The sequence below is a fragment of the Giraffa tippelskirchi genome, chromosome 6, assembly GCF_054371585.1.
Source record: "Giraffa tippelskirchi isolate mGirTip1 chromosome 6, T2T-mGirTip1v1.2.pri, whole genome shotgun sequence".
Taxonomy (NCBI): domain Eukaryota; kingdom Metazoa; phylum Chordata; class Mammalia; order Artiodactyla; family Giraffidae; genus Giraffa; species Giraffa tippelskirchi.
In genome coordinates, this window is record NC_137280.1 from 164,225,620 (window position 1) to 164,245,492 (window position 19,873).

A 19,873-nucleotide genomic window follows, 5' to 3' on the forward strand; every position below is an offset into this window, starting at 1 on the left:
TACATTTTGCTCTGAATCAACTTTTGAGGCATTAAAAATCTTTGGTTTCCCTTCACATTCATGTTCTTTGCTTCCACATTGGATCTGGGCTTCCTGATGGGAAGGACACCGAATGAGTAAAAGACACTGTGGCCATCATTTTTCCAAAGCTCGGTCTGCTTTCTCAAGACCTAGCATGCAGCAGAGGGCTGCTCAGGCAGACAGGACACTTTCCCTGTGTATACTGGAGCAGACAGGCTCTGGCTGTGCAGAGTCGCATTCCAAGTGGCCTGGCTGTCATCTCTAGGTGGGTCAGCAGGCTTAGACACAACAGGACTGGGAAGGAACATGAAGGAGAGAATTGTTTTTCTGATCTCTGTTTCTTCATCATCAGGCAAGCTACCTAATTCCTAGTCTTAGCTTCCTCTCTATTAGATAAGTTAACTGGTTTTTAGGCTCAACTACTTTTCTAATTTAGTCACATTATCTGGTTTCTAATCTTAGCTGCTTCCTCATCACAATAATGGTACTTGCTCAGCCAATACACAGTCACAGGGAACATTAACTAACGTAAGGACGGGGAAGTACCCTGAAACGCTGATGTGCTACACAGATGTCAGGATGCCTGAGGTAGGCAGCTCCCAGTTATCTAAAACCCCCAATATTCCCTTACTCTGCTGTTGTTCCGTCGCTAAGTTGTGTCCGACTCTTTGCGATGCATGGACTGCAGCACACCAGGCTTCCCTGTCCTTCACTGCCTCCCGGAGTTTGCTAAAACTTGGGTCTATTGAGTTGGTGATGCCATCCAACCAGCTCATCCTCAGTCACCCCCTTCTCCTCTCCTCTTGCCCTCAATCTTTCTCAGCATCAGAGTCTTTTCCAAAGAGTTGTCTCTTCGCATCAGGTCTTAACCTAGCCACATAAATTTTTTCAATAATCATATTACAGAGACAGATAAATATATCTCTCAAGTTTGCTTCTTTCTATAGTCATTATTACCATGTAGGTACAAGATTGCCATTATTTACTGCTGGGGCTACTGTGGAACCTTCCAGCCCACCTCCCTTCAAAGCTCATCTCTTTCTTATGCCATCCTCTGCCCTGTTGCCAAAGTTTCCTTCATAAAGCACAAATTTCAAGATAACAGTTTCTTACTTTAGAACTGCCTTCGATTCTTCATTGCTTGGAGAATAGAATTCAAATTCCTTAGATGATGGCAAAAAACAGAGAGTGAAAAAGCTGGCATAAAACAACGTTCATAAAACTAAGATCATGGCATCCAGTCCCATCACTTCATGGCAAGTAGAAAGGGAAAAAGTGGAAAGAGTGACAGATTTTATTTTCTTGGGTTCCAAAATCACTATGGATGGGGACTGCAGTCATGAAATTAAAAGACTCTTGCTCCTTGGAAGGAAATCCATGACAAATCTAGACAGCATATAAAAAAAAGCAGAGACATCACTTGGCCAGCAAAAGTCCACATAGTCAAAGCTATGGTTTCCCAGTAGTCATGTACGGATGTGAGAGTTGGACCATAAAGAAGGCTCAGCACCAAAGAACTGATGCTTTCAAACTGTGGTGTTGGAGAAGACTCTTGAGAGTTCCTTGGACGGCAAAGAGATCAACCCAGTCAATCCTAAAGGAAATTAACCCTGAAAATTCATTGGAAGGACTGATGCTGAAGCTCCAATACTTTGGCCACCTTATGCAAAGGGCTGACACATTGGAAAAGACCCTGATGCTGGGAAAGATTGAGGGCAGGAGGAGAAGGGGACGACAGAGGATGAGATGGTTGGATGGCATCGCCGACTCAATGGACATGAGTTTGAGCAAGCTCTGGTAGACAGTTAAGGACAGGAAAGCCTGGAGTGCTGCAGTCCATGGGATTGCAAAGAGTCAGACACAATTCAAAACTGAACAACACAAGCCTTCACAACCGTAAATTTCCCTGACCAGTTGTCACTTTTCTCCACTTTGGCTCCTATGGCTTCACACATTACTTGACTTTACGCACCACACATCCTCGTATATCCTTCAAGACCCAAACCAAATGACATTTCTTCTGTGCAACATTTGCTGACAATCCTATGAATATGGTCATCCTCCTGTTTTGCCCACCCAGATTCTGTTCACAAACTTGCTATGACATTTTTCTCACTGTATTACAACTATTAGCTTACATCACCAAGGGTCCCATCAGACAATGACTCCTGAAAGGCTTGAATTGTGTCATGTTTATCTTTGTCTACCTAGTGACTTGTCCTTCAATATATGTTTATGGCAACAACAAAAAAAAGTATCAGCTTTCAATATGAGAGGCACAAGAGCAAATTAGTTCATCCTATATCTAAGATTGGGCCTCAAAGGGTGGGGCTAGGTTTCTGGATTTGGGAAGAAAATAACATTTTAATACTTCCTTTCTGAGACTTTGCTTTTCAGATAATATGAAGACACTGATACATACAGAGGATATGGCATGGAATGCTGTACCTATCAGCCTAGACTAAATCATGTGTTTGCAGTGAAAAAAGGACCTCAAAATCAGATACCTATAAAAAGAAAGGTGTATTTTTTGCTCAAAATTCATGATCATATGGGCTGGCTCCATGTCATCTTTACTCCAGAATTCAGGCTGAAGGGGCTTCCCTGATGGCTCAGATGATAAAGAATCTGCCTGTAAGGCAAAAGACCCAGGTTTGATCCCAGGTCAGGAAGATCCTCTGGAGGAGGGCATGGCAACCCAATCTAGTATTCTTGCCTGGAGAATCCCATGGACAGAGGAGCCCAGTGGGCTACAGTCCATGGGGTCTCAAAGAGTCGGACATGACTGAGCAACTAATAAACACACACCACGTCATCTTTACTCCAGAATTCAGGCTGAAGGAAGCTCTTCTACATAGAAAGTTCCAGTTGCGTTTCAGAAGGAAAGAGAGACGGCAGAGCCAAGGGTGGCTCTTGAGCCTTCTTGTTGGGAAGTGGCGTGGGTCAGCCAAAGAGAGGTCCATGGCCTAGCCTAAGATCAGTCAGCAGGAAAGTACTGAACAGAAGGCATTTTGCCATAGATGCCATCGAAGGTAAAGAGACAGCTGGCATCATCACTACCATGTTAAGACCTCTAGAACAGTTTCCTATTGATAGGAATCTAAGAAAACTCACCCTGCTAACATGATTATAGCCATAGCCATATACCTTTGTTTACTTTGAGTTTGGCTAAAGTTGGAAAATTGCAAAGAAAAAAGTACCATGTAACTTTTCTATTAATTTTATATTAATCATGGAGTGCAGTGTAACACAAAAGGGGCAGTGTTTCTTATGTGACAAGATTCTGGCCCACGGAAGCACTGGACCAACAAAATTGAAGGAATACCTAAAGCTGCCTGCTCTAAAAATCTATTTGACATTGTGGATCTTTTTCTTTATATAAAAATATCTTCATTTTTACAAACCGGAATTTTACCTGGCTTTGGATATTTCCCAAGAAAAAATGACTTGCATTCAAACATTTTTTGAGTTCATCATAAGACCAAGAAAAATAACCCACTCCCTGGCCACTGAGATATTTTGGTGAATCGACATATTTCTTGAGGTTGTGTTCTCATCAAATGCCATTGCCCCAGCAGAATTTCAGACCTCTCTTTAATATTTCTTGTTTTGCATATATTAATAACTTAATGAAAATATATACCTCTATTTCCATAGCCAACTCCCTTTGGCAAGTTATCACAATCAAGGAAGAATTCCTACGTTGTGAACTCCTTATAGAACCTGCAGAGTCAATGTCTTTAATATGGTGAAGGATTTCTTTGCCAAACAAACTTTCAAGTGGAATAAAGATCTTGGCACCCTGCGCTCAGATGGAGCATCTGTGACGCTTGGCAACACATCTGGTTCTGCTGCTTTGGTGAAGAAACACACTCTCATCTCGACATGCAGTGGTGTCAGCCCATGTCAACGACTCTGCCAGCGATCATGAAAAAACTGTGTCTATTTCTATGAACGTTATCAACCTCCTGAGAGCCAGGGCTGACACACTGCTATTTCAAGAAGTTTTGTCAAGAAATGAGAGCAGAAGAGTCAATTCAATGCTGCAAAACAGAACTTAACTAGCTTTCCAGAGGACCTGTCTTCAAATGTTTGGTTGACCTTCAAACGCAAGTTCCACTTTTTTTTTTTTTTTTTTGAGGCCAAGGAAATCCAACCGTTAGAATAACACAACAGGAAACAGTCCAGTCATAGTTCACTTTCAGTTCAATTCAGTCACTCAGTCGTGTCCGACTCTTGGTGACCCCATGGACTGCAGCACACCAGGCTTCCCTGTCCATCACCAACTCCCAGAGTTTACTCAAACTCCACTGAGTCCATCAAGTCCAATGGACAAACTCCAAACGTCCATTGAGTCGGTGATGCCATCTAACCATCTCATCCTCTGTCGTACTTGATGGATATTCTTGCCAAGTTACCTAGGTCAATCTTTTCATTTAAAATTTTTTCAGCTCACCTGCCACTCTGGAAGGGCACGTGGGAGGCAGTGTGTGTTTGTCTCCGTGCTAGGTTGCTCAGTTGAGTCCGATTCTGCAACCGCATGGACTGTAGCCCTGCCAAGCTCCTCTGTCCATGGGATTTCCTAGGCAAGGATACTTGAGTGGGTTCCCATTTCCTTCTCCAGAGAATCTTCCCAACCCAGGGATCAAACCTGTGTCTCTTGCATCTCCTGCATTGGCAGGTGGATTCTTTAACACTGCAACGTGGGAGGCAGACAGCTACCTAAGGAGTTCAAGGCTGGAGAAGGGTTTCCGCAAGCTGGAATGAGTAACAAAGCTTTCCAATTTGTTTACAGGTAGAAACCGATAGGCAGCTGGAGTCCTTAGATAACCCTTTCAAAGCTAATCCTGCTTCAGATGACCTTAACATGCAACCATTAATATTTGATCCTTTAAAAAAAAATGACAAAGCATTAATGATGCAGACTTTTCAAAGCATGAACTCAACAAGAATTTTGGAGAACTCTAGGAATCTCACTATGTCTAACCCTCATCTAATAAAGCCACAGCGGCTCCCATTTTATTTGTTACTGTTTTCTTCTGCCAAGTGAGTATTTTAAGCACTTATTGCCATGAAACTGAAAAGTCATAGTCAAACAGATGTCAAAAATAACAAGCCTATTGCTGTGTCAAAAAAACCACTCCATAATTTCAATACCAAAGCCAACATCAGCATTCTCATAGAATCTTACTATTGGGCTGAATTAAACTTTATTTTTACTTGAAAAATTTGCATATATCTCAGGTGTTTGAGGAAAATAGGCATTAATGTCAAGAGAAATGTGGTGAGAGCAACAGAGATAAGACTTTAGAAAGATACTTTATAGTCTCTGGAAAATAATTCAATTTCTGTTGCAAAAAAAAATGGCACAAAAAAGTTATTTATATATGTGTTTTCTTCTGGGGCGGAAATCTACAGCTGTCTTCAGATTCTGAAAGGGTCTGTGACCTAAATAAGGCTAGTACCCTCTGTCCTGGTGCTTTGCGGAGTGAAACATTTTAAGAAATAGAATGAATGTTGTGAGGAAGTGGATTTCCTCTGTTGAAAAATGAAGTTAACCATGCTTTGGTGCTCCACTCAGCAATGAATAATATTAACAATACTTTCCTAAATAGGAAAGTAACCCACTGCACTAGAGATGGGTTCTAACTCACTCTCAATTTGGACAAGCTTTTCTGAAATAAAAACTAAGGCAATTTGAATAAAAATATTGTTTTGTTAGATTCTGCTTTTAGTTTCCACATTAAATGAAAAACTGTATAGCTATATTTATATAGCACAGTAAGACTAAGATAATAAGGAAAAATTAGGAGCTCAGATTTAGGGCTTTAAAATGCAGTATTTTTCTTTTTTTGAAAAGTATAGAAAATGAAGTTTGAAGTATTAGTTCCTCTTGCTGCTGTAACAAATTATCTTAAACCTAGTGGCTTAAACAATGCAAGCTTATTATCTTACAATTCTGCAGCTCAGAAGTTGAAAATGGGTCTCACTGGGCTAAAATCAGGATGTGGGTAAGGCCATATTTCTCTCTGGAGTGTCTAGGGGCCTTTCCAGTCTCTAGAGGCTGCCTGCATTCCTTGGGTTACGGCCCCTTCCTCCGCCTTCAAAGCCCGTACAGAGGCTTACCTCCCTGCCCCGCCCCACCCCACTGCACCCCCACTCAGTGTATGCTTTATTCAAGCCAGTGCTCTGGCCTTGACTATGTGTTTCCACGGCTGTGTGTCTTCTGTGGCTGCTTATTCAGCTGCTTCTCCAGCTGCTTCTCCGTGGTCTTCAGAACTCCCTGTGCTCGTTGAGCCTGGGGTGCAGGGCATGCACTTTCTTGGGCAGCAGATCCTGGAGCTTATGGAACTTGCTGAGGTTTTCGTTCTGAGTCTGGTTAATGATGGTGAGAATAAGGGCAATGAACTCATGGACAGCTCAGATCTTGGAGAGCTCGGACCACGTGTCGCCTGTCACTTTGGCGATGTACAGCTGGGAGAGCTCCACCTTCAGGTGGTCCAGATGTTTCAGCAGCTCTTCCTTCTTGCTGGGAAGGTTCTGAGCATTAGCTCTGGCCATAGCTGCACAAGTGGCTGCCAGCTGCTACCCACTCTGAGGGTCTCTTCCACTTTTCAGGACACTTGTTATGTTGGGCCCACTCAGATAATCCAGGATTAGCTCCCTATTGCAAAGTGAGCTGATTAGCAACCTTCATTCCATCTGCCACTCAATGCCTCTTTACCATGTAGTGTAACATATTCTCAGGTTCTAGGGATTAGCAGGGAACTCTCCATGTGGGGGGCTATTATTCTGCCTACCACACAGTCCCTCAGCTGGTGTGATGGGAAGGAGCTGAAAGTGAAAGAGAATAGTGAGAAGAAAAAGAAACACAGGTGTAAATAAACCCTCGCTGGGTTGGATGGTATGTTCCTTGATTGTGCTACTAAAGACCATCCCCGAGATCATATGCATCTATATTCTGATTTTTTTTTTTTTTTGCCTGGAAAACCTTAAGGAAGGGTAAAGATGTGATATTGGAAACCTAAGTGTTTAGCTCTGACTCTACCACTTACTGTCTACATCACCTTTGGCGAGTCACTTAAGTTTGTATTAGAAACATAGTTTCCTCTTTTTAAAACTAGGAGAGGTGGGGAGAGGATGCACTAGGATGTGCTGAGTGTCAGGGGCTCAAAGGTAGGGGGCTCTCATGAAACTGCTGGAGTCCCAGCGGCCCTCAAGGGAGTTGTGGGATGGGAAACGCCTGGGTGCCCCTGATGCTAAAGGTCCCTAGTCCCAGATGCCTGCTAAGGACTCTGGTCCATGCCCTCTTTCAAACAAAGCTTAGGCATTGTGAACACCTCCCCTGATGCCCTGGCCAGGGCAGATGTGCTGGATGGACTCTGACCCAAGGGCTGTGCAAAGAGGCAGCCCCTGAGGAGGCCCATGGGGTGGGGGAGGGGGGTGTCGGTGAACCTCGCGAGCACAGGCAGAAAGCCTCCCACCTTCCAGGAGACGGACGGCTCCAGGGCAGCAAGGCAGCCTTCTTTCGCATGTCCTCGGTATCCTCCAGTTTCACTCTTGCTATGATTCTAGACGAAGGAGAACCTGTTCCTACTGACTCAAGGTCATGGGCTTATCCTCTCAGTGGGTCCAGGTACCAACAGGAGGAATGGGCCCTTTCTCACTTATTGGCAATTTTATTCTTATTTGCTCTTCTTCCCAGGAGGAAGCAATAAGGGTAAAGAGCTCATTGGGCTCTCTGCATTCCTAACCATCCCTCGTAGCAGAGATGAATCAGATAATAAGCAACTGGAGCATATTTTGTGTATGTGTGTGTGTGTGTGTGTATGTGTGTGTGTGTGCGCGTGCGCACGTGTGCACCCAGTCATGCCCGACTCATTGCAACCCCATGGACCGTAGCCGGCCAGGCTCCTCTGTCCATGGGATTCTCCAGGCAAAAATACTGGAGTGGGTTGCTATTTCATCCTTCAGGGGATCTTCCTGACCCAGGGATCGAACCTGAACATGTTGTATTATGACTGTAAAATATATCTCAGTTTATACCTCTGGTCTAAGATGTTTCCTATCATCTTTGAAAGTCTATGTCCAGGCAGGCAGGATTTCCTAACTTGTTTACTGCAAGATGGTTATATCAGGTTCTAGCAAAGCAAGGAATGTGAAAACTGTTCCATTTTTGTTCTAGAGCATGGGTGGAACTAGATGGTTGTATTAGGCAGAATTCTAAGATGGTTGCCTAGATTCCTACTCCTGATGTATATGTCCAGTATAATCCTTTATAATGCCTATATAATCCTATATAATGCCTTTGTTTATGAGGGGGATCTGGGAATATGATGGGATTCTCATTGTCATGATTAGGTTATGTTACAGTAGACTTTTAAAAGGGAGATTATCTTTGGTGGGCCTGACCTTATCAGATGACCCCTTAAAACCATGGGGCTCTTGAAGAAATATACTTGAAGTATGAAAGAGACTTGACACAGGGAGATTCTCCACTGATGGATATAAAGATGGGTGGGGCCATGGCAAGTGGGCACCAGGAGCAGAGAGCCAGCAAGAAAACAAGGGTTACTGTCCCCTCACTACAAAGAACTGAATTCTAGCAACAAATTAAATGAGCTTGAAAGTGGAATTTTCTGCAGAGCCTCTAAACAAGAATTCAGCTTGACGGAAACTTTGAACGTGAGACTGAGCAGAGAACTCAGCTGAGCCATGCCTGGACTTCTGATTACTGAACTGAGAGCTAATAAATGTTTACGGTTGTAGCCAGAAATAAACTCACACATCCATGGTCAATTCATCTATGACAATAGAGGCAAGAATATACAATAGAGAAAAGATAATCTCTTCAATAAGTGGTGCTGGGAAAACTGGACAGCTACTGTAAAAGAATGAAATGAGAATATTCTCTAACAGCATACACAAAACTAAACTCGAAATAGATCAAAGACCTAAATGTAAGGCCAGACACTATAAAACTATTAGAAGACAACACAGGCAGAAAACTCTTTGCCATAAATTGCAACAATATCATTTGTGAGCCACCTCCTAGAATAATGAAAATAAAAACAAAATAAACAAGTAAGACCTAATTAAACATAAAAGCTTCTGCACAGCAAAGGAAACAATTAACAAAATGAAAAGACAACACACAAAATAGGAGAAAATATTTAAAAATGAAGCAACGGTCAACGGATTAATCTCCAAAATATAGAAACAGCTCATGTAGCTCTATGTCAAAAAAGCAAACAATTCAATAAAACAAAGAGGCAGAAGATCTAAATAGACATTCCTCCAAAGAAGACATACAGATGGCCAAAAAGCACATGAAAAGATACTCAACATCACTAAGTACCAGAGATATGCAAATCAAAACTACAATGAAGTATTACCTCACCCTAGTTTGAATGGTCATCATCAAAAAGTCTAAAAACAGTAAATGCTGGAGAGGGTGTGGAGAAAAGGGAATCCTCCTACACTGTTGGTGGGAATGTAAATTGGCACAACCCCTATGGACAACAGTATGGAGGTTTCTTAAAAAACTTAAAATAGAACTATTATATGATCCAGCAATCTCACTCCTGGGCATACATCCAGAGAAAACCATAATCTGGAAGGATGTTCATTGCAGCACTATTTACAACAGCCAAGACGTGGAAGCAAGCTAAATGTCCATTGACAGAGGATTGGATCAAGAAGATGTGTACGTATACATAACGTAATATTACTCATCCATTAAAAAAATGAAATAACGCCATTTGCAGCAACATAGATGGACCTAGAGATTATTATACTAAGTGAAGTAAATCATATGAAAGCACTCACATGTGGAATCTAATTTTTTAAATTAGATACAAATGAACATTTTATAAAACAGAAACAGACTTACAGATACCAAAAACAAACTTGCCAAAGGAGAAACAAGGAGGACAGGGATAAATCAGGAGCTTGGGATGAATACACACACACACACACACACTATTATGCATAAAGTAGATAACTTACATGTTATCTACCTCATACATATGTGATGTGATGAGTTGCACCATAAAGAGAGCTTAGCACTGAATAATTGATGCTTTTGAACTGTGGTGTTGGAGAAGACTCTTGAGAGTCCCTTGGACTGCAAGGAGATCCAACCAGTCCATCCTAAAGGAAATCAGTCCTGAATATTCATTGGAAGGACTGATGCTGAAGCTGAAACTCAACTACTTTGGCCACTTGATGCGAACTGACTCATTGGAAAAGACCCTGATGCTGGGAAAGATTGGCATCACCAACTCGATGGACATGGGTTTGAACAAGTTCTGGGAGTTGGTGACGGACAGGGAGGCCTGGTGTGCTACAGTCCGTGGGGTCGCAAAGAATTGGGCACAACTGAGCAACTGAACTGAACTAACTCACAAGGACCTACCGTATAGCACAGGGAACTCTACTCAATATTCTGTGATAGCCTATATGAGAAAAGAATCTAAGAAGGAATGAATATATGTTTATGTATAACTGAACCATTCTGCTCTACACCTGAAACTAACACAACATTATAAATTAACTATACTCCAATAAAATTAAAATATTAAAAAAAAACCAGAAATCTTATTTTAATATTTTACAATGGACTATTACTAGCCTTAGTAAATAAATATTTAAAAATTTTTAAAAAGCCTCTAAGTTTGTGATAATTTCTTATGAAGCAATAATACTAACAACACTAATAACACCACTAATAACATACTATTAATACATTTTAAAAATAATAAATAAAATTAACAATACATACACATAAAATACTAATAATACCAAAAAGCTAACACAATGGTATTTCAGTTGAACATAAAATAGGATTTTTTTTTGTCTCCTCTTTTCCTGCCTTTCTCCAAAGCTTTGATCTGTTTTCCCACCATGATGTTATTTCACTGACTATAACTAGAAAATGCCATTTTGTCAGATTACAATCTTGTCTCATACCACTTATCAGAGTTATCTCTTCCCTTCCCCCTCACGGTTGATTTGAGATGCAGAGATGTACTCATCTTGGGTATGTTATATACATGTTTAGGGCTGGAGAATCAAGCCAGAAAACACAGATTTTGAGAATTAAAGCAAACAATCTGTGTTTTGAAGTAACTCAGATACGTTTCCTTCATTCCAACTAGTTATCTTGAAACACAGTAACCTTGACATCGTGGCTGAAGAAAAAAAGAGAAGCGATGTAAGCACACATGTCTGAACATTTAAATATCTTTTATCGATAAACATTACTAGAATGCCGTGCATTTGGATCCGTGCTTTTCCTGAGGAAAACCTGCAGTCTACCTTCTGCTTCCTGATATTGCAGGTGGATCCCATTACAAGGGTAGGGCACACCATGGAAAGCATGCCTAAACTTTTAAAGCTACAGAACAGAAAGCTGGTCTTCATTAATTAGATGTCAGGACTACGCAGACTGACCACTGTATTATTACGCATAACATGGTGAACAGCCCGATTATATAGTTTGTTGATAGTTCCACGTCGGTAATTTATCTAAGCCTTATTTGCTAAGATATTCTATTAACCACAAAGGCAGGATTTGGTATCGGGTAAGAAAACCACACTGTGGCTTTGTGGTTGATGGCTGAAAGAATGCCTTACAACAAAGGGAACTGAGAATGCAGTATGGTGTCTTTCTAACTTTTAATTCACGAAAAATTCCACCCCCCAGTACTGCTTAACCTGGTGCTACCACACAAGGCAGATATAAGTGGAAATATTAACAAATCAGTGATTCATAACTGAGACTCACCATTTCAAACCTATATTCTCTGCCTTTGTGAAAACCATAGAATTGGATTAAGAGAGAAGCCACATAATTTTAGATTTAAGCAAATGTGGACAATGGATTCTAGAATGAAGAATAAATCTGAGCACCACAAACCCTCATCTGAATAATGATTAGCTGTTTTAATAAAAAGGAAGAACCCTCACACACAAAAATATATTCAAATTTCTTAATGTGGAAGAATCTCAAGATCTGGGAATCTAGGTAAATCATGACTTTTTGCCTTTACCAATTTTACCCAAAGTCTTCCCAGGTGCTAAAGGCAGCACTAAAGAAAAGCTATCACGAAACTATTATCTTAGGCCATTATCATCTTTGCCTCAATCTCTTATACCTGTGTCTATGCCAGCTATATAATTACGATGAAGGAAAACACTCCAAGCTCAAAAGAAGTGAACAACTTTGGTTTCTGAGAAGTGAACAACTTTGGTTTCTGCTCACACGGACCTTGTCAAGTAGCCAATGACTTGCCCTTTCATTGTGAGTGACTAATATCAATGCTGGCTCTAAAGAAAGACACTTTTCATAATCGTCCAACAATCTGCTAAGTGAAAACATATGGATGGGCTTAGGTGAAGCCTGCCAGGGGTCTTTGTTGAATGGAAAACAGGTGCTTTCATTCTGTGCTACGTAATACCCCATTTACCCCCAAGTCCAAAGGTTACAGGACTAATAGCTGCCTTGTGGTAATCAACGAAAGCCAAGACACTAGCCCTGGTGAAACATCTGGGACATATTTTACATACTTGCAACACATGCTTCAGGTTCAATTAAAGTGAGGCTTTGGCACATTTATTAATCTTTTTTACTTTTATCCTATAAGAGGACCCACTGACCTGACCCCTCTATTATACCATATGAAAAAACAGAGAAATAATGGGAGTTAGAGGTCAGTACCTGCTCCTATGGCAAAAAAACACATTTGTTTTCTCATGAAACTCCATTACGCATGACTCTATACACAAACTTTAAATAGAGGAACCAACCAATGAATTGTTCGAAGTAGGAAATTACCCTTCTCCCGCTCAGACACTCTGGTAGCCAAGACTTACAACATTTACCACTGCGAGAGTCAGCCGAGATACAGAAGCTGGTAAATAGAAACTTGAAGTATCCTTTCATATTTTCATTTATCATAGTAAAAACTTTATATTTCCAGAATATAAGATTTCCACTCTAAGATTCTTCCCTCTATTATTCAAGTCCCTAAAAGTCTATTGTAAATTATTACATTTGAGATTTTCTTTTTGTTCAGATATGGTTTTTATATTATCAATTGTGTTATGAGTGAATAAAAGCAAAACCCTCGTATATATCACTCAAATAAAGGGATGGATTTATGAAAATCAGCTCACAATCCTTTCATATGGAAAACACCACTGTTTTTTGGCACCGTATGCAGAATAGAGGCGAATTCACACAGTTATTTAAGCACTCACTTTCAGTCAACTTTAGTAAACCAGATCTGAAAAAGCGTTAGAACCAAGGTGTCAATTCCAGACAATCAAACACCGCATAACAATAGATGCCACTTCAGAGATTTGAGTTGTCTTCCTCATGGCACCTTCTACTTGACATCTATGTTTTGGTAAGCTGGTTAACCAGGTACGCTACTGGTTTTCCATAAACATCTTCTTTATTAAAAAAATGACCACAAAGGGAGATTAGTGTATAGGATATCAACAAAGTGGCTAAAAAAATATAGGTCGACTTTAAGCAGGGGCATTGAAGTACCAGACTTCACTAAGGGTTTCCATTTATGAACATTTCTTGGGAGACACTTGCTGCCAGGATGGATCTTTACGGTGCTTTAATAATAAAGCAGCAACAAGCAAGGGAAAATGGCCATAAATGGATGGCAGCTCAGTGTTTATCAGCAGAGGAATGATGATTCGGAGCTGGCGTGCTGAGTTAAAATACAAGCTCTCTACCGCTCCACAACTGACCTTAACAATAAATCATATCATTTATTGCCAGGAGTGTATGCTCATGTTATTCAACATTAGAAACAAGCATGTATGTGTTTTTGCAGAAAGGAGATTTTTGTTAATGCTTGATGATGTTGCTAATGACTAAATGATATCCAGAAGAAACATTTTACATAAAAGCTCTATCAATTTTAAAATGCTTGAAATAGCAGTAGAAGGGAGAAAGAATGTATTTGGAGAAAGAAGGTAGATATGTGTGCTTGTGGATGTGTGTCTGTTTCTATTTTCCTTCTAGCACTGAATATTACTTAGGAACAAAATCATTCAGAAAGTTAACTAATCACTGTGAATTTTTTTTTGGTTTTTTTTGACATTTCCAATGCTTGCTTCCAGCACACAAATTCTTACACTGGGATATATGTGTACATCTCTACTGGAATCAAAGGTCAAGGGCATAAATTAAGATACACTGTTTTTCTCCTTCCCTCAAAAAATTCCACTGCTTTACTAGAACAGAAGTCAGATAGATTCAGTGTAGGTCAAAAATCAGGCTTTATATGCTGAACAATGTGGTCAAAATGAATGCTCATTCTCACCCCTCCTCCCAGTCTCACCCTAAGACTTTTTAGGTTTTAGATGCAGAAATGCCCAAAGATGATGCTATAAACCATCATCAATAGTCTCCTTGACAGAGAAAGCTGTCCTCCTGACTCCAGGTACTGTGGCAGCGGGGCAAGGTCATTCTGGTTTCTCCCTCTACTTGTCCCCTCTCCCCAGGGGACAACCAATTCAAGCTGTCCCAGAAACCAGTTGTTATTTACTGTGGTCACCATCCTCAAGCCAACCAGCAATCAACATACAGCCTCTCTGCACAGACTTTCCAGACCAAGGATCCATAGGGCTGTTTCCAAGTCTAGACCAGGGCAGTGAGCACCGGGATTATTTAAATGCCCTCCAGAGCCCTATGTACACATGTGTTCTTTTGCTGAGCAATTCTTGGAAAATTACAGATGATGATATCCATGTTTAACGCACACAGGCTGCTATTTTTTCACTTCTCTCTTCCCCCAAAGTGTAGTCTGATTTGTAATACTCGAGATAGGACAAATTTTTGCCCTTCAAAAACAGTTGTCACTGCCGTTATCTTCGTGAGAGCTATCAAGTTCCAGACAAGCTGAATTATTATTATTATTATTATTTTTTTGTTCCTGGCAGAAAAATATTTGACCCAGCTCTGGACAAAAGCGAAGACGATTTATAGCCCTCTCTGCCTCTTTGCAACATGCAGTGGCATTGTTAGGATGATAAACAGCACTGTCCAATTTTCTGGACTCAAAACACTTCAACTCCTTTTTTAACTGTCTGTGAAAACAGTGTCATGTCTACAGTTCCCCATCCCCAGGTACCCAAGTGCTGGGAAAGATAATTACCTTGTCATCTTTGTCATCTTCTTCTTCCTCGTCCTCTAGCATGTCCTCCACTACCTGCAGACAGAAACAGTAGTCGTTTTTGTGCTTTTTAAGAGAGACGGTTTTGTTCTGTCATTTTGAACCTTTTGGAAATGAAAACTTTATTAACATTTGAAACAGAGGCACTGAGAGGGAATATTTGATCTAGAGGCAGGGATTAGGAAATTCTGTGCATTTAATTGATGAACACCAGGGACCTGAGTCCCCGGTCAGGGGAACCCTATTTGTGTGAAATGTTCTGTGACGATTTAAAGAATTGGAACTATGCATAAGGTAAACCTATACTAATTTGAAGGATGCTTTAAATCAGCAGATTTCTTTTTTTTTCACCTACTCCACTGTCTATATTAATTAGGCACTTTAAATTTGGAGCTAGATAACTAAGCAGAATATAGCTCTGCTATTTCTAATTTACTTGTCACCAACCCTAAGATAAAAAATTGTCAGTTCATTGATTCATGCTACTGATCGATGGCATAAAACGAACAATATCTTTCATGGCTCCAATTTGAATTCTGATGTGTAAATGTCAACTCTTGACTATCTCTGAATTACCTGTTCCTTTTGTGGATTACCTGAAACTCTAATGTTTATTCTCTGCAATTTTACACATGGATCATGTTATGAGAATGGACATTACTATTGAAAGAAAATGAGAAATTCATTCAGTAATCAAGTGTGTATTAACACGTATATATAGCCCATAAGGACAGATATGCATACATATATTTTTTAATGGCTCCTGGTTTATCTACTTCAGCAGAATGAAATAGTCATTTTGGATTTGCCAAATAATTTCCCCTTGCCTGGATCAATATATAACTGCAGGCGTTACAAATGAGACTTCACTCCATTTCAGGTGTTTTATTATGTTTTTATATACACACACTTCATGGAAACCAAAAATTTTACAACTTTGAGGGGAGTTATTGTTCAGCTATGTGCCAACTTATGATTGCATTTATGTCATTTAATATAACTTTTAATTCTTGTGGTGCTTTTATATTTTTATCCAGTATCTTTATCTCTGAATAAATTCAATAAAATCATGGTCATCAAATATTTTTAAACCTTTCTCCAAAGCTCACAACTTTAGAAGACAGAGGTAGCTAACTCTTCTTTCATGTGGCTTTATAATAGATAAATGAATATGCTATGAATGAAAATTTCTATAATGAAGACTTGCTAAACAGAGAGTTACATATGTTATATGTTACTGAAGTAACATATCAGGACCCTTAGTTATTCTAATAATTTTTCTCAAATATTTTAAAAGCATACACTGATTTAAAAGAAGAGCCCAAACACAAACTTCTAGTTCTCATGAACTAAAATATAACGAAAAGCATTTGACAAACAGGGAAATTGTTCCTAATTTACTGTCATACTTTAAATTTTCTATTAACTGGCCTTTCATTTGGACATTCAGCATTTCAAAAGAACCAGAGTAACACAATGTGCTGTTTCCAGTATCGGGTGAGAGTTTACACTTATTTTGGGAACATCTAAAGCAATTCAACCTCAGCAAGAATGAAGGACTCTTGACATTCTAACTATACTCCGTCATTCCATAAGCATTTATTACAAATGCCGTTATCCAAGGCATATGGTACCAGTGATTGTGGAAATACAAAGTAGATAACACAGGTACTTCATTTCAGCCCTCAAGAGGCTTATAATCCAATAGAATATAAATGGGGGCTATCAGATAGCCTTTCACGTTTCCTTTTAATTTCCTGAAAATTTGAAGCATGAATATCGTACACACATAGGCAACAACAGTGACAATGTGTAACTGAGGTGCTGTATGCCAGGCTATTCCAAACTGGGCCCTTTGTGAGGGAGGCTGATACAGGAAAAGCAGTCACGGTATTTCAGTACATTATGTTGCATCAAAAGAATCCACCAAACACCAAGTAGCTAAACTAGAACTCAAACCCAGGTTGTGGGATAGCAGAACCAGCTCTTAAACTCTGCCCAGTTCAAAAAGCAAAAAAATTAAACAAACAAAAAAAAAAGGGTGGGGGAGGAAAAGGAAAACAAGAGAAGGACTGACCTAACTCTCACATGATCTTTTTAATGATTATAATTTTGTAACTCTAATAAAATGATGCTTCACATTTTAGATTTATATTAATTTTTAAAGGTTGGTCATTACCTATTTTTAAAAAAACTATATATATTGAGTTATACAATATGATTATTTGATATATATCAGATTAAGTAATTTTTCCCTATAATTACCCATATAGTCATATATGAAATATGAAATTAATATACTTTTATTTGTGTACATAAAAAATCAAACAACATTTTAGATGGTTATTGTTAAGACTGTATTATATGTCTCTCTTCTTCAGTAATTATGATATCACACTACGGATGCAAGGAAGGCAAAATGGTGTTGGATTGTGCCTAGCAGTTCCTAATAAGTGTTCAAGAAGTATTTGCTGATAGACTGAACAGAGAAATACATAATCTATGCTTCAAATCTTTGAACAACTGGTTGAAGGCCTATCATTAGTTTCACAGAAGTCAACTAGCTCACCTGCAAAGACATCTAATCAATGATGCAAATTAATAAAAGCAAATATTCAAAGTGTTTTCAAAGATTTGCCTGGCAAGAGACAGCATGGATATTTAACTATTATTTTAAGATTTGGAGTTCTCCAATATCTTCAAGTTAATTTTCCAAAATTAAAAATATTATTGAACCAGGAAACAAACCAAGAACTTAATTTACACATTGCACAAGTCAGCTGCAGATCTTATGTTCAAGAACACCTCAAAAGAGGTCTACAGAATCAGACTCTTCATTTGCAAAACCCAAACAGTTCCCACCCTGCACAAGTGGGTAATTGGCTACGCACAATTGCTCCACAAATGTGCGGCCAGAACCACCCAACACAACCATTTGCTTTTACATTTGGCAGCAAAGTGCTGTGTTCAAGAGAGGCCGTTGTGTTGTGTTGCAGCCCCCAAGTGAGGGTTTTTCCCCTCCTCCAGTGATTTTTTAATGTTACAACATAAACATCTACAAGTGAGGATGTATAATACAGATGGTTCCTAGGGATGCCTTTAAGCAGCTTCAGAATGTATCCCACTGCTACATTTTGCTCAGATGATGCTTACTTAAGGTGCCTTGGAAAATGGAGACGATCATAGCACCTACCCCACAGTGTTCATTAGGTATCCAATGAGATAACGTGTTAATATTTAAAGTGCTCAGCACAATACCTGTACGAAAGTACTTAAAAAATGTGTATGACTAATGAAAATAAAAAAGACATCCATTTAATAATATTTAAACATTAATTTTTGGCAATTAAATGATGTATTTATTTTCCTGGACAAAATATTCAGGGTTCTGAATGACACATACAATTCTGATTCATGTTTCACTGACACTAAGAAATACATAAAGGGGCACAGGTAGAGCTGTGGATAAAGATTCCCAATTCAAACGATAACGGTTTCACAACTAATTTTCAGGCTTTAACAGTCCAACGAAATGGATGACTTTGACGGCAAGTATCTCAGAAGCTAGGCTGTGCTCTAAGACAAGAGCGCTGACCAAATGCAATGAATACAGAAACTGCAAACTGAGGTTTTAAAAAACAAACCGTGTATATCACTGAAGTGCATTCAATGATTGCACAAAATTGCAAACTTTCCCAGAGAACTCAAGTAACACCTACTATTCAGAAAGAGAGGGCTGGAGTTTAACACTTAACTAAGGAAAACAAATAAAATAAAGAAGTTCAGGTCTTAAATTCCAGTTCTTTCCTCTTCAAATAAAACCAAATAAGGACTACACAGTTTTGTTTTCATGTATACAAAGTCCAGTTGCCCAAAGAGTTGTCAGCAATCATTTAATAGCAACACATCTGTAGGATTTCCTTGACCAAAAAAATGAAGAATGACAAAAAATGCATGTGTTAGAAAAGACACAGTTTTGCAAAGTTGGGTTTTTTCCCTCTTTTCTTGAGGGAGGCTATCTCAGATTGGCTCTAGACTTCTTTTTTTTCCAAATTATGCTTTCTGATACCTTGCTTGAAAGCACGTAGTATTAATCAAACAAAGGAAGGGCACTAGGGAAATCAGAAAGATGTAATGCAAGCAGTTAAAAGTGACATGACCTTCTGTAATGTCGCTCGTCACAGACTTATATGCCACACAGTGGAGGAAGGTCTTGAAAGAAACTGATTCTTGGTACTATTCCTTGAATGTAATACTAATAAAGATGACATTTTAAAAAACACATGTAGACAGGCACAAATGCAGCATTCTAGCTACCTGACAGCCAAAGGATAAGCAGATCACACTATTTTTAAAAGCATAATATTTCTTCTTTCATAGTCCATATGTGCTGAATGTTTGTCATTAACATATAACACATAATATGTGGCTGTTTATTGTAAAAAATCCATTTTCAAAATGGAGCAACACTGCATCTGTGGAACCTATATATTTGATACAGTTGTATAGATGCTCTATTAATATTATGACTTTTAATGATAATTTGACACAACTAAATGCTTTATGATTTGCAAGGAAATAAAATTTTATTTGGCTGAAGATGTTAAAAATGATGCTGGTAATCTGAATAAAGGTATGATAACATGTTTAGA

General features: G+C 39.2%; 1 protein-coding gene across 7 annotated transcripts in view; it reads right to left on the reverse strand.

Annotated features, from left to right (window-relative positions):
• The window catches only part of MCTP1 (multiple C2 and transmembrane domain containing 1), a 544,348-nt gene that overhangs the window by 65,464 nt on the left and 459,011 nt on the right, over window positions 1–19,873 (reverse strand). For all 7 annotated transcript variants that reach the window (XM_081498745.1, XM_081498744.1, XM_081498743.1 and 4 more), the window contains one exon: window positions 15,204–15,257. In XM_081498745.1, the coding sequence (XP_081354871.1) occupies window positions 15,204–15,257 (54 nt within the window). The remainder of the gene's footprint in view (window positions 1–15,203; window positions 15,258–19,873) is intronic.